General features: G+C 38.8%; 1 protein-coding gene across 1 annotated transcript in view; it reads right to left on the bottom strand.

Annotated features, from left to right (window-relative positions):
• The window catches only part of ZNF277 (zinc finger protein 277), a 40,992-nt gene that overhangs the window by 21,643 nt on the left and 3,745 nt on the right, over positions 1-15,604 (bottom strand). The window contains exons 2-3 of the mRNA XM_056513974.1: positions 2,598-2,796; positions 28-116 (exon numbers count right to left, since the gene is read on the bottom strand). Of these exons, the coding sequence (XP_056369949.1) occupies positions 28-116; positions 2,598-2,796 (288 nt within the window). The remainder of the gene's footprint in view (positions 1-27; positions 117-2,597; positions 2,797-15,604) is intronic.

Here is a 15,604-nt window from a genome sequence, read left to right as displayed (position 1 = left end):
CAGAGAGTAAGCAAGCAGCATACTTACCTAATGGAGCTTTTGAATTTGTTCTTATTACACTACAAAAGTCTGTGATAGGCTGTTCTGCAAACCTTCTCTTCCAGTACAATATGTAGCTTTAAAAATAAGGAGGAGATGATCAGTGAAAAAGCAAACACCAAAAAACTTTTAATAAAAAACTGAGTAGTTCTTGTTTTTTTCATGCTCTAAATTCTTAAATGTTTTTATTTCTTTTTTAAACTCCTGTGTCCCTTTTTTTTTCCTTCATATTAGTTTTCAATTTTATGAAACTAATTCAGTTTCACTGAAACTGGGTTTACCCATGCTGTCAAAGTGAAGAACTCAATAAGCAGATTTGCACCAAGCTTTGCATAAACACTGTGACCTATTCACATCTTCAGACAGAAGTGCCACTCAGATGCATCTTTACTGAAAAGATATATTACAGAGCATTCTCAAATGCCCAAAATATTGTGCTTTGTGTTCTGCAAAATGCAGTCAGGAAGCTGAAACTCAGTAAAAACACCAACTTGACAAAAGTGAGGTTTTGGCAGGTCTCCTGTGGAGTTACAGTGAAAGCTGTAGCTTGGCAGACAAGCAGAAAGACAGAAAAATGAAGTCCCTGAACACCTGGGGGTGAGACAGCAGACAGAATAAGAAAAGACCTAAACACATCTTGAAAGTTTAACCCATCAAGTACAGTTGTTTATAAACATTCTGTACTATCTTTGCTGGTATTACAGCTGCATCAATAGAACACAACTGAGATCAGATTTCCACTGAACTAGGAAGCTACTGGCTAACCAAGAAGAACTCATCACTTCACTTAAATGATTAAGGGAACCAAGCAACTCTTGTGCTAATTATTCAGAATTCTACTATAAAAAAAATCTGAAATTGCTTAAGTGCTTGCTTAAAATTATACTAATGTATGATATAAATCATGTGAGAGCTGGTAAGGTAAAGGTTATTCAATGATTGCTTCTTATTATGTGACATCAAATTAGGAAAAGAATAAATAAAAACCAGATATCATTATTATGAGAGCATTTTTAGATAGCTGTAGCTTTTAATACTTGTGCAATTGGTAAGTTTACTTGCCACAGCTATCACATCCCACAGTGCCTCACACTGCCTCTACCATCTCACCTTATGTATTTGAGGACTTAAAATGCAGCAGCCAAGGAATCAGCACATCTTTTTTTCTAACCCTGGCATGGAGAGGACTAACCTCTGGTGCAGCTGAGCACAGTGCAGCCAGCACATCTGGCTGAGGCTCATTCAGCAGCATCATCAGGAGTCAGTAAGTGAGAGGAGTCTGATTCTCCCCCTGCCTACTCCACTGTTTGCACTGCACATCTAAAGAACTGCTTAACAGAACTGCAATTCTTCCAGACTAAGTCATCCTTGAGCTCATTTAATAAATGTCTGTCCCTTGCACTGGGAGAAATGAACACTGGTACAAACTCACCTGCCCATAACTGTCTGTGACATGGAAATTACAGTTAAGGGATTTCATATCATAAGACTTAACCCAAATAATCAATGACCAGATAAAACCAATGCCTTGTGATACATCCAGGGAGACAGAATGAGTAATCATGTTGAGTCATGAAGCAGAAGCTTATTCCCCTTATCTCTTCCCTCTGCTCTTATGCCAACTTATCTTTATTCTTCAAAGTTAAAATGGAAAGAAAAAATTTTTCCATTAGCATTCATCTTTTCTGGATTATCCACTTCTTGCAGTTCTGTCAAGAAATGTATTCCTAGGACTGGCTGTAACTCATTGCTAAGCATAAAAATAATACTATCTTTACAGAGTTGATCCCATATTTTCCACACCTAGGTTCAACACTTCAGAATATACTCTCTTTTTTGTGCATAGTATTAGATTATTTTACTAATACAGCAAATCAGAGAAAGCACACTTCAGAGCAACAACTCCATCATTTCACATCCTGGGGCCACTTTCTGTAAGATCTGGCTACCTTCCAATTGCATTAGCAGCAAAAAGAATCTAAATGGGCACTTTTCGAAGGGGTGATTTTAAAATACATTTCTATTAATGCAAAATAATTCCCTCAAGCACACTGAGACTGGTGGTCCATGACTGAGCAGCTCTGATTCCTTTACTTACCCAAAGATACTAGTACTATCTCCAAAGAACAGTACATTCTCCTTCTGCCTGCCTTCAGCAGAAAAGCAAACAAAAACTACCATCCATTTTCAATTTTAAGCAATGTTAAGCTCATACATTTGATTAAGGATTTATTGCTAAAATCCAGCTTTCTAGTTTGCACACAACTTGTTGATTAGTGACAGGACCTGAGAAGACCCTAGGATATATTAAAAAATGTCAAACACAGGAATTGCCATATATTCTAAAATGGAGCTCCCTAGTTCCAGCAACATCTAGGCATAAGGGAGAGGGAAGGAAATAGGAAAACAACCTTACAATCCAGAAGCAAATTGCTCATAAGAAAAGTTAACAGAAATCCTCCTACAATGTCTTTTAAAAGAGATGATCTCTACTTTTCTAAAGCTTTCAATAACACCAAACAGACACACACACTCATTTTAAATGATATAATCCTTACCTTCTAAAATCTGCAACCAGTTTCACATCTGCTATGACGAGCTTGTGTTCAATAATCATGTGCTTCAGAAGCTGGTTTTGTTCTGCTAAGACATAGCATTCTTTGCAGAAAATACAAGGCACATAGGGGGAACTTTCTACTGCATCAACACCACCTGGACTTTCTGGCAGAGACAGAGGCTCCAAAATACACTCGGTATCTAAAATTAATAAAAATAAGAATAATTAATTTTGACTAAATAAATATATGTGCATCTCTTGGAGTACTTTTAGGTAGTACATGTAAAACCTGTTTGAGTCTCAGTTTTGTTGCATGGATCACTTGAGGAGCAAGATGTTTTTGTAGGCAGGTTGACTGCATTGATTCCAAGAAGGACAGTGGGAGGTTAGCACAGGACAGTTCTCAGGTGTCTGTCTCAAATGAAACTCCTAGCTGACACCAAGTCAGTCAGCACCCAGCTTACTACTAAAGAAATTTTATAATGGGAAACCTATTTTCCTTATCACTATTTAATCTACCTGTTGATATAAATAAAGCTATTCTCTTTGTAGCTCCCTGAGCCACATTGTTCAGAGCATCAGGAAGGATTTAGACTGTATAGCACAAACTGTTTTACATGTCAATTTTCCTAATCATACTTTTATTTATTGCAGACTATTTCTATAATTTTCTGACTGACTCTTGAAGATATGCATTTGCCTTGCCTTTTTTTCCCCATTAGCACCTAATTTACTGTTCTGTGACAAAAGACTATCCTTGATAAAGATTACTGCCACATGGATGCTCATGCCCACTGGAACACTTTCTAACTGCATGGATGTTGAGGAAGGGGCAGCCATGCTCCATGTGGAAAGGTCATGGCCCATGTTTGTACCACACTGTACCAGTCAGACACAGACTCCTGTGTGACACCACACAGAGGTGAGTCACTGCCACATGTTGTCCTGGGGTTATATGTGTGTGTTCCCCATTTAAACAACATGGGTCTATATTCATTAGCTCTTCCATTGGCATAAATTAGTAGAATTCATTAAGAAACACTGACCAAGAGCGAGTTCAACAGTTGGCCCCATAAGCCTAACCAAATTCCAGCTGTCCAGAAGTAAACTGTGGTGTTCATTTTCCAAATTAATCATACCTCAGTCTTAGGGTTAGGGTTTATCTTGGAAGCAAATGCCAATTTCAACAAGTATCTTGAATTTTAGCTACATCAATTGCTCTACCCTGCCTTCTAACCAAGACTGAAATAACCAAAGAAGGGCTGGAGAATCCCATTCAGAGACAGACCTGGGAAGCCCCTATAAGCTCTGTGACAAATCTGTGTTCAGGCAGAGGAACAAAAGAGGGAAATGAGACTTTGTCCTCCACCCCACAGGCTGTCCATCAGTGTCTGTCCTGCCAGTGTGGACACACAGTGCTCCAAAGCAGCCTCAGCACAGGCAAAGGCTCCCTGATGGGGCTGCTCCAGGGGACTGAGGGTGAGCTGGAGCTGCTGGAAGGCACAGATGGTAAAGGGTACAAAACCATAGAAACACAGCTTTATCAGCTCTGTGCTGCTCCTGGAACAATATATACACCCTGCACAACTCTTGAGGCTTCTACTCAGGACTTCTGAAAAATACAGCTTCCGGAAAAGCACTGACTGGACTGAAGACTGATGGCTGGGTTACACTGAATTCAATTTATCCCATAAAACTAAGCACTGGGAAAGATGGCAGCACAGAGAGTGTGGTATTACCTGGAACAATGCAGCTGCTGTACAGTCTAACACTTTTCTTCTCATAATTTTATCTACACTTCAGCCCATTCCCTTCCCCCAGAAATTTCTTTATTAAACCGGCATTGCAGAAATTGTTCAATTTTGTTGTATTTTAAGAACAGCTGTGGCTACACTATGTGCTAGAGCAATCCTCATGAAAGGGTCAAATCTCCCAAGCAAAACTGATGGTAGCTACAAGAGTCCAGCTTTGTCCATTCTTACAGTCAGTTCTGTTGCCTGAAGAAGCATTAAACATGTTTACTGAGAAAAGTAGAACTTAATTTCCTCTGCAATTGCTGATGCCAAGTGAACTAAGAAGATCCTCTATCAGCCAGTTTAACTGCACCCAGTAAGCAGAAATACTGCTTTTTGTTAATTTTTGGTATAGGTCTCTTGCAATAACCTATTTAAACCTTAAGAAATCCAAATACATAAGCACCTCTCTGCCTGAAGAAATCAACTTTCAACAGATAGGTGTGTACAGTAGGAATGAGTAGGAAACTCAGACAAGGAGCTGATACAGTTATTTCATAAGGGTGCTTGTGAATAGCAACTGCTTGGGCTAGAAAAACAGAACCACTAAATGTTTGACTGTTGTCATCAGGTGCTGAAAGGAATAAAAAGGAATAAACTGGGGTGAAGACTTTTTTTGCTGCCCAAACAGAGTAGCTAGTACTAAAAGAGAATAACTTTAGGCTACTGGAGCAGTTTGGCAAATGCAGAAGCTTATGCAACTTCTTTCAAAGGCACTTAAAAGAAGAGGCAAAGGAAAAATGAATCAATGTGACTATCTTTTTACTCATCTGCTACCAAAAACACTGAACAAGAGAGCAAATGCACAGAGCTGAACAAATGCACAGCCTTTAGCATAGCACTTACTGGACTAATGTAGCACAAACCTCAAAACAGTACAAATAAATCTAAGCATAATATTGAAATCTCTGAAAAGCAGCTAATTTTGTTTCTATATTTGGAGCAGAGTGGCTACAGGTACTGAATAAAAGCTGTTAACTATAGCACAGCTCAGGGCTACCAGGGAAATAAAAAACTCTGAGATGCATTCTCAGACTCCAAGACTCCTACATGCAGAGACACTTGAAAATAAGGGAAAAGTAGCAAGCTTTACTCTTAGACTCTACTGCAACAAGAATAACTTCACAGGGACAGATTATACACCCCTCTAGAGCATGTGCCCTGGCTGACAAGGGTGAGAAGCAATTACCTAGGAATGGTATAAAAACAGGACAAACTAACAGTAATCACACAAATAGAACAGTCTTCCAGAAGGCTACATGAGCCCCTCAGTTAAGCAGCTTTTTTTTTTTTTTTTCTCCATTCACTTATTCCTGCACTATTTGAAATTGTTGGTCTTTCAACACCTACAAAAACTTGCATCAACTTTTCATGTTTTTGTAATGGTCCTTTATTCCTTGATGTTCTGGTTTAACTTGAGGCTAGTTCTCCTCTACCCTTCATGTAAGAGGTAGCCTGAAAATGTCCAAGAGTGGAAGAAAATACGTTTATAAATCAGCACTTTTTTTTTTTTTTTCAATCTCTCCTCTATTTACTTTTTATTTCTGGTATTTCACTTGCTTTTAGGATTGCTGAATTAACCACTGAATTCTCTTCAAAGATTCAAAGACTCCTAAGCTGTGAATCAGGTGTTAGTACATAAGACAATGGTCATATTCTTTGTGTGTTCTCTCCTGTGTGTTACTCTGCATTTGTTAGCATTGAATAGCATTTCTTTGGGAACAATTTGCCCAAATAACATGAGATTTCCTGCAATGCTTCAGATGGCCCTCCTGCTCACCACTTAGGGAAGAAAAAAGTAAATAAAAGCTGCCTGTTACAGAAATTATATGGCTTTATTTTATTTTAAGAATTGTTATAATACAGACTAGTTAATCTTCACAGCTAGTGAAGCAACAAGATGAAAATGGATTCGTTTTCCTTACTGGAACATTTTTGCTTTTGAATACAATTATTCTAAGATCCAAACCAATGTTCGTTTGCACAGTTAAGTAAATGTTACACCCACACAGTTATAACACAAACTACAGCAGAACAGGCAATGTACTCCACCTGCACAATCACATATGCAATTATTACAAAGCAATATGCCATGCAATTTTATGGCCAATAAAACAGGTATTATTATCAGAAAGAAAAGGAAGGAAAGATTTGGCATTTGAATGGGAGTTTTGAAAGGCAAGGTCCCCAGAGGTGGTTTAACCAGTGCAATCACTTGCTGCCACTGAGAAGCACAGGGATGTCTCATCATCCTGTCTTTCTCCACCTTATCCCACCACTCCTAACCATCTGCCCCTGCCCTTCTGCTTGTGCTTGCTCCCGGGCTTGCCAAATCCTTAGATGAGTCAACCCAAGTCTTTACCACTAAGAATCATTCCTTCCTTTCTTTTTGCTCAATAATGTTGAAAATGCTCACACAAGAGCCCACCAAGGGCAAGAGCAAACTAAGGAGTGCACAGTGAGAAGCAGTAAGGTGAAACAGAACCTTCCTCTCAGCTTCCTCCTCTCTTCTCAGCTTTACAGCCTCAGCTGTCTCATACAATTTTAGCATAAGCCTGACATAGTGTGCAGGGTTTCTTCAAAGGCATTACACACAAAGGAAAAGAAGCCACTAAGATTTTATTGCTGCTTCCTAACAAGGACACTCAGCACTGGCTTCAGTTTGCAGAATCCACTGTTGACAGCCTGGGCACACCTAACACACTAAATGCAGAGCAGAGCTCTTGTGCTCAATTCTACTTGGTTGCACATCTGAACTATGTGCTCTGACTAGCTCTGGGGACAAACTGAACACTGCTGGATAAATGACATTCTCTAACTAGGAAGTGGAGCTTTGTGGTTCAGATAAATGAAGTCACTTCACTGACAGAACTCTTCACTCTCACAGCCTGGCCCTGGTGCAGCCTGCAGCTGTGCCTCCAGTGCCAGAGCTCAGGGAGCAGCCAGCTCCTCCAGAAGGCAACAGAGGGAGCAACTCCATAAACTGCTCTGCAGGGAATGCTGAGCACAGGGGCACTCACATCCTTCTCTTTGAAGCTTTGCCACTAGATAAAAAGGAATGGGAGTCGTAAGATCAGAGGAAAAGCAGGGAAGTCCAAAGACAAGGGTTTTTAACTAGGGAATAAGAAATCAAACTATTTTAAAACAGATTAATTGATTTATTATTAAATTAATAATACTTTGAAAATTAAAGGCATTGCAAAGTCTGAGAACTGAAGGGATGAAAATGGAATTAATACAAATTTGCTTAAGATATATTTATGGGTTTCCTGTCATTTTTTGTAGTCCACAGCACAGCAATGAGGCCTTAGGCTGATGGCTTTATGATGTAAATATCCCACTGTTGGCAACACAAGGATAATGAAACAAAATAAGAACATCTGCTGGAATGCTGAGTGTCTTTCTAATTAAATTCAATAGTTGAATGGATCAATTAATTACCAACAAATCTGGTTTATTATCTCATTAATACAGCTGGTTAATATTATGAGGAGATTAGCACAAGAACTTGAAATGATCCTAAAACAAAAATGAACACAATAAAGACATACTGGTGAATATAGGAGTCCAAATAATGAGCAAAAGACAGGTTTTTAGACATGCAAAGAACAAAGAGAAGAAGGAATGACAGGAAAACAAAAGACACCTAGCAAACCTGGCACTCCACACTAGCAGCCCAGCAGATGCCAAATGGAAAACACAAAGGCTGAGCACCCTCCCCCAGGTTCTCACTGATTACATGGCAAAACCATCAGCTGCCAAAACAACCAAACCCCTAGGGAGAGTACACTGGGGGACCAACCTGTATTCCTATAGGTAATTCTGCACAAAAGAGTGCTGCATTTAAAATTCTTCAGGAATGGAGCAGTTTTAAAGCTTTGTCTTGGAATCAATTGTTTTGAAATGATGGAAGAGCATCGAGAAGGATCGGCTCGGCACTCGTACATGGATGACAGCTTCCCTGTTCTGCAGCCTTGGCACTGCAGCAGCTATTTGTTGGCACAGCAGCATTCCCTAATTTGTGGTCATATTCTTGGAAGCAATTTTATACTGATTACAGGATTTTTCCTTTGTTTTTCAGACTACAAAAGATGGATGACTAATGACTTGCCAAATAAACAGTATTCAAAGCCAAAACTCAGAATAATGAAAATAAAACACCCTGTCATGGTCCTCACCAATACTACATGCAAATATGTTTCCTAGTGAAAGAAGAATCAATGTACATAATCATCTCCTACCTCGATATATTAAAGCCCTCAAGTACTTCTATTAAGTTGAATTAAGTCTGAGTTCATGAGGAATTATATAGCTATTACTTCTGCTTGTTAACACACTATGAATGATATTTAGTTAAAATGTCCAGGTGCTCTAGGGTACAGCACATCCTGTAGATTCCCCCAAGATCAATCAGTCTCAACCCTGCCTGTTTTTTCATTGAATGCAAATGAGCACTTCAAAAGAACACTTAATCCTACAGCTAAAGCTTGCCAGTTTTACAGGAACTGTACATACTCTGTAGCATTTGCTGTCTAGGAATATGAGAAATTTATTCCAGTTAAATGACAGCTTTAAGAAAAGCTGTAAGTTACCAAATCTTAATAACTCAGAACAGAGTTTCTATAGAGCAGGTGTCTGCTGGGAGCTGGAACTAACAGAAATACAACTGTGCTTAATAGCCATATTTAACAGGGCTGCTCTGTCGGGGAGCTTGGGATGTTGCAGTTTCATTAGCATTAACAAGTGTTGCTATGGGTACGGCAGCACAGGCATCAGAACACACTGAATAGCACCGGGAAAGTGATTAATAAAAATGTGAAGTGTTGGAATTTTAATAAAACAAAACCAATTTGCTCGCCAATAAGATCATGTTTAAATAATAGACTACATTATTGCCCAGTTCAGCAGCAGATACATGCCACTGCTTGTTGTGTTTCTGCAGGAGCCCGGACAAACCCCCACATCTGTAAAGACCAGAGACTGTTCTCACACAGAGGGACACACATGCCCACACACACACTAATGAAAGTGACCTAATATGTATTCACAATATTTAAGTGCTGATGTTAATATGCAATTTATAAATATTTAACACACTACAGCAGGTTCTGTTGCAAGCTCAGAGCTGTGTAATGCCTCATTCCTGGGTAAATGACACAGACTTACATCAGTGCAACTAAATTCAAGGTTTGATATTTTGATATTTTGATTATTTCACAGATATGAAACTATTTATCTACCTCAGAATTATATACTGAATAATTTTATTATACTTTTTAGAGCTTCTCTGATTTCTTATGACTTGTTAAACAAAATTTCTATTTACCTTTCCTTGTTTAGTGTGATCACATGACTTGCTAGATGTGGAGAGCTGAGATCCATATTATGTGCTAAAATAAGGGATTAGAAGCAATGATTAAACCCTAGACTATGATCTGGAAAGATAACAAAGTAATTGTGCAGCCTGAATCTCAGAATGTTGAGATACAAAGAAGAGGAAGAAAATATCCAACAGAAGAATTTGAAATGCAAGGACAAAAGTGACCATCCAGGTTCCTCTTTTGTACTTATCACCCAAATCTAGCTAATTAAAATTACCACCTTCTTTCAGTTAAACTTGCTGTTTAGTACAAAGGCATTATAAAGCATAAAAAATGCTATTTAAATTTAAGGTATAAAGACCGAATTTCTGCTATTTTCATATGAAAACTCTTGGGGGAAGAAAGAAGAAAAAAAAAGGAGTACAATTTTGTGTCAAGGTGATCTAGACCATCACTTAATAACATTTAAAAATACATACTGGAAGGCATTGTATGTAAAAAAATGTACATGCAAGTGTAGTGCTTGTGTATATTACCACTGTAACTGTTCTGTAACACTCTGCAAAGAGCAGCAAGCTGGAAAAAGGCATGTCTTACTTTACATCTACTGTGTCTGTGACCTCAGCTCTCCCAGAAAGAAGGGGTCTTAACAATGTGTTTAATATGGATAGTAATACTTAATTACTGTCATTTATCTTTGCAGTGCCTTTAACAAATACTGTACTGAGCCCAGTAACTTGTATGCCATCATTGCTATGTAAAGCAGGTTAATCACTTTACTCTCTATTTTTTATCATGATCATTTAGTAGTGATCACTAATGCCTTATTACAAGGATTCTCCTTTTCTGGTCACATGTTCTTTTCCTCTAACAGGATTCAATTTCCAAGCACGTCTATCCTTTTGATGTTAAAAGAATTGCCTTGTGGTCTTTTTAAACAATTGCTTTACACTCTGCAACTGAAGGAAAGGCTGTGTGATTTGCCTTAAAAACATAAAACCTGCTTTAGCAGTTCTTGTGAGACATCCCTATGTCATTATGATGGGAATTTCTACCATGCTCCTAACTAAGATGTTTGCATTGCAGGGTTTACAACTTTTCCACTGGTAGACTTTCCTTGAAAAAGGCAACTATGTGAAAAAAACAACTACAAATAGTGTGAAACTTTTATTTTAAATAGCACTTTAACTTTTTCAGACTCATACAAATTAGAAATAACCTTCAAAATGCATCCTGAGAGGTCTTGTTTCTGGCATCCTTGTGTGTGTGGGTGTCATACTGACAGAACAGGCTGAAATCTCTCTCAGATATTCTGACTGAGCTTCCTGACACACAGAGAGCCTTCAAGGCTGAATTAAGTGAATTTTGTACTTAATGAAGAATCTGTATGAGGAAGAGGTCCTGTGATGTTAGAATCTCTGTGGTCTATTGCTGCTTTCTCAGTGAACTGGAGCTTTTCCAGATGGAGAGTAGCCAAATAAGTTGTTTCTACTTTTAGAATCAAACTTCCATAAACTGGTATTCAAACTGGAAAAAACAGTATCTCAAAAGGAAAGTTCATTATAGTGTTCAGTGATATGAATCAACATAGCTCAGCCTAACTGATACCATGATTCAGGAAAACAAAGCTTTGACTGTCCTTAAAATAATCCACTATTTATACTCCTCAGACATACATTTTTTAAAATTATTTTGAGAGGAAAGTATTTTTAAGTCAAGGCTCAAATAATTATGTCTTACAGATCTCAGGGACATCTCACAGCAGACTATATAAATTTTCTATGAGTGTATTCAGACTTTGTACCAGAGTTTGAAATAAATATTTTTGTGATGCTGTCCTCCATGCATTCACTAAACATGTAACACAGATCTTAACTTCCTAAGGATGATATATGCTTACTAATACTGCTAATATAGCTCTTGGACATGGATGATACAATAACTGGAATGAACTTCATCGAGAAACAGAACTAAAATATTTGAATTAGTGATACAAGTTGTTTGTATTTTTCAGACAACATTTTGCTAACTGTATAAATACATGAAGGCTCCTGAACATTAAATTAGTACAGTAACAACATAGACTGCATGCTTTCATTCCATATAAGACAAAATCAAATTAAAACCTCCAGCAGGATGCTTTTTTTCCATACCAGTCTTTAGAGAAAAAGCTCTATCTACCTCATTTATTCATGCATTATGGAGCCATAATAAAAATCAGTTCTAGCACACTGGTCAAGACAAATGCTAGCAAAATGCTCCTCTGACAGCAGAATCACTTAGGACTGCACACATTTGTTTCATAGCCATTGCTGTTTCTATATTGTGAGCCTTGTGCACTTCCACCATGGAACTCCCAGGCTACCCTGGGGCATGTGCCACGGATTTGGCACGAGGCTGTGGATGGGAGGGTGCTGTGCCAAGCTTCCCCATGCTGCCCAGCAGCCCTGGGTCTCCTCCTGCACCTCAGCACAGCTCTGACCCACGCAGGAGTCCTGCAGATCCCTCTCAGCTGCTTTGTGCATTGGCTGGCTTCAGAGATCAGTTTCAGAGCACTTGAACAGGATTTGTTTGGAGCCCAGGTATATGAAAAATGCATCCCAACCCTTAACAGCAATGCCTGGGTCTAAACCAAGAGGCTGTTCAGTGTGGGAACACTCACTGCAGGATTCCAAAGCAGAAATGCCAACCCATGCAGTACAGCTGCACTGTGGCACCTTTATCTACTGTGGCTCATTACTTGTTCAGGTGAAGAGTAACAACATACCACAAAAAATCATGAGGTTGAAACAGATGGCATGTCATGTTATAGAACTTCTATACCAGAGGGATAGAGAGAAGGCATTTAACCTGCTACAACTACACAGGGCAAGCAGCTACTCCTTGGCCACAGAGTCTCTGAAGACAAAGGGGAGGATGACATCCCAATGAGCAAGAATCAAACAGAAACAGCTGGGCCATTTCACTCTGGTCACTGCCTGTAAGTCATAAAAATTAGAGAAAAATACACACATTTGAAAAAATAGAAAAAAAAAAAAAGGACTAGCTGGAAGACATGGTCCAGTGAAAACAGGAGGCAAATTATCAAAAGGAAAATTTCAAGAAACACAGTTGAAATGAACAGACAGGTGAACAGACAGGTGTGGACCATGGAAGCTACTGACAAAACACTACAATCTCTAACTTAAAAGTCTGCTATAGCAAAATATTAGGACAGAATGGCAAACAAGCAGTGATCATAGAAACACCTGCTGGAAAATCAGGTGTAGGGATCAATGATCAGACTATTGCAGCTATACCATTTCCTATGGAAACATTGAAAGTTAACACGTACTGCTATGGTTTGGGTTGGAAGGGAACTAAAAGAGCACCTAGTTCCAACCTGCCCCCAAGTTAGGCAGGGATGCCACAGCTCAATTTCAGTCTTGTTATGTGGTTTTAGTGGTACTAATACATTATTTAATACAACAATTATCAGGTCATTGAACACCAGCGTTTTCCCATTCAAGTGACTGCAATTAAGAACTGTAGACAACAACTCTGCAAAGAACCCAGACTTTTACAAACACATTGTCCTGATTTCAGTGAGACATTGGTCAGGATGATGTGCCCAGCTCTTCAGAGGCACAGACCTGCTTTAAAGTTGTACAAAACTCACCACATTTTTTTCCTCCAGCTTCTTGAATGTCACTTTAAAAAGCACACAGAAAGACATTCAAATGCTTTCAGGCTTTTCTCCTGGTTTCAGCCTGCTGGGAGTTTTTGGATGAGAATGTGAAGCAAAAACCTCAAAGTGAGGCTGGGAACAACAGCAGTTTTAGGATATAAATGGTCACACAAAGTTGCAGAGCTCTAGCAGAGGTTTCAAGACAGGACATGGTGGCAGAAAACACACAGGGCTAGGAAAGGTTATGAAGGCTTTTTGGATAGACAAATTTAACTTATACAGAAGTTAAAATACTTAATGCTTGTAATTTTACAATAGTTAAGTTTTTTCTTCCTTTCTGACTGTTGGTATACACAACCATTTGCCAGTTTAAACTCTATATCTTCTCATCAAGAAAGCTGGCCAAAGCCTCAGAGGGTGAACTCTAAGACCTGTTTATATGACAGGCCCACCCTGTGGCAATCACCATTGCTGACAAGAACCTACAACTTTGGTGCTCTTCCAGAAAACCAGTACTCCCCAGCAGTGAACAAGGTGTTCAATAGGCATAACAAATTATCCTGGCATCTCAGGATAAATTCAAAACACTTGAAGTACCTCTCTAGCCTATACTCTATGCACACCAATTATTTGTTCAAGGGATGAGAAAGCTTTTTTGGGTAAGAATCAGATATTTGCCAATACAGAAACAGTTTAAAGGTCTTCATCGGTCTGAGGTCTGATGAAACACCACTCACTCTTGCTCCACAGCAGGTAAGAAAGACTGACAGAGGTTTCAAAGAACTTGAAGTCTTAAGCACACAAACTAGTTACCATGTTTAAGGTGTGTACCTGCTCACCAGGCAGTCTGAAGCAGCTCACTTCTAAAAGTGCATTGGTTAGAGTATAGAGGAGCTGATACTAGGTAGCTTGTTCATGTACCAAACCCTTTCCTTGCTACTGACCTGCCAAGAATTGGCTTAGACTACTCAAATGAAATACAAAGATAAAGGCCATCCATCATTTGCTTTCAAGCTATGAAAGTTTTCTGAATTCAGTGGAAACCAAATAGTAAGTCTTTATTGGGTATTTTTGGGGAATACAACATATCCTATGCCTTGTACTAACAGAAGTTATATACTCATGCTGAGGTGTGGGGATGCCCCTTGTCTTCAGATAAAATACATTGTACATTTGCAACAAAATTATTTGTAACATTATGACAAGACTCATGAGCACTTCAGATCTCTATTACCAACCAATAGAATCCATAATTTATTTTATTAAGCCATTACAACCTGCTTAATGAAATATTTTGTTTCCCTTATATATTCTCCCATTGTCAGTTATTTAAGAAATGTGATGTGAAGGCTTAAAGCACTAAAATATTACTGCAACAGCTACATGAAAGGATTCTGCCTTGCTCATTTTCAAACAGAGAAGCACATAAAAGGTGATTTTACAACAATAATTTAGTAATTTTCAGTCCTCCAAAAGATCCACTTGCTTATCAGGTAAATGTTTAAAATTACTTTGAGATTGGATTTTTAATTAAAAATCACAAAAAAGGCTCTTAAAACATTTTTAAATAATACTGCTTTAGGAGATCCATTCTGGTAATCATATTAAAATAGTGTTGCACTTCCAGAATTAATTAGTGAACCTGTCCTCCAGACGTAATTGCTAATTGTTCACTTCACAATGATAAATCTACAACCTTTACAGAGCTTATAATGCCTACTAGTAAAAGGAATCTCTTCCCCCCTGTCCAAAATCTGTTGTATGGTGGAAGCCTCAGGTCTTGAAATCCTCTACTGCACACAAAGATTTCATCTGAGAGACACTGGTGGTATTCTGGATGCTTGAAAGTGCCCTGTGGGAAAACAACTGAGCCTGAAACATATGTGTGATCATTTGGAACTGGTGGGGATTTTTAAGGAAGGGTACTGAGAGGATATCAACCTCTAAACCCATGAAACAGAAATGGACAAATACACATGGTCTGCACATCAGGCTAAGGTCTGAGGATCTTGTGTGAATGAAGAGATGAGGAGAGGCAGCTGTGTGCTCGGGGCAGTGGCTGCTCAGTCACCTTGCTGGAGTTTTCACCCTGGACACGAGCAGCCAGCAGCTCCCCATTCACCACCATGCATGCTGGGGATATTTTATAAAGGAAGGAGGCCAAGCACTCAGTCTCATCTAAATAGGAGTGGTAGTATAAGCAAGCAGGGGCTGGGAAGCCATCTAG

This window comes from Oenanthe melanoleuca, chromosome 1A, assembly GCF_029582105.1.
Source record: "Oenanthe melanoleuca isolate GR-GAL-2019-014 chromosome 1A, OMel1.0, whole genome shotgun sequence".
Classification (NCBI taxonomy): domain Eukaryota; kingdom Metazoa; phylum Chordata; class Aves; order Passeriformes; family Muscicapidae; genus Oenanthe; species Oenanthe melanoleuca.
Note: the sequence above shows the minus strand (reverse complement) of the source record. Positions and strands in the feature narration are given on the sequence as shown.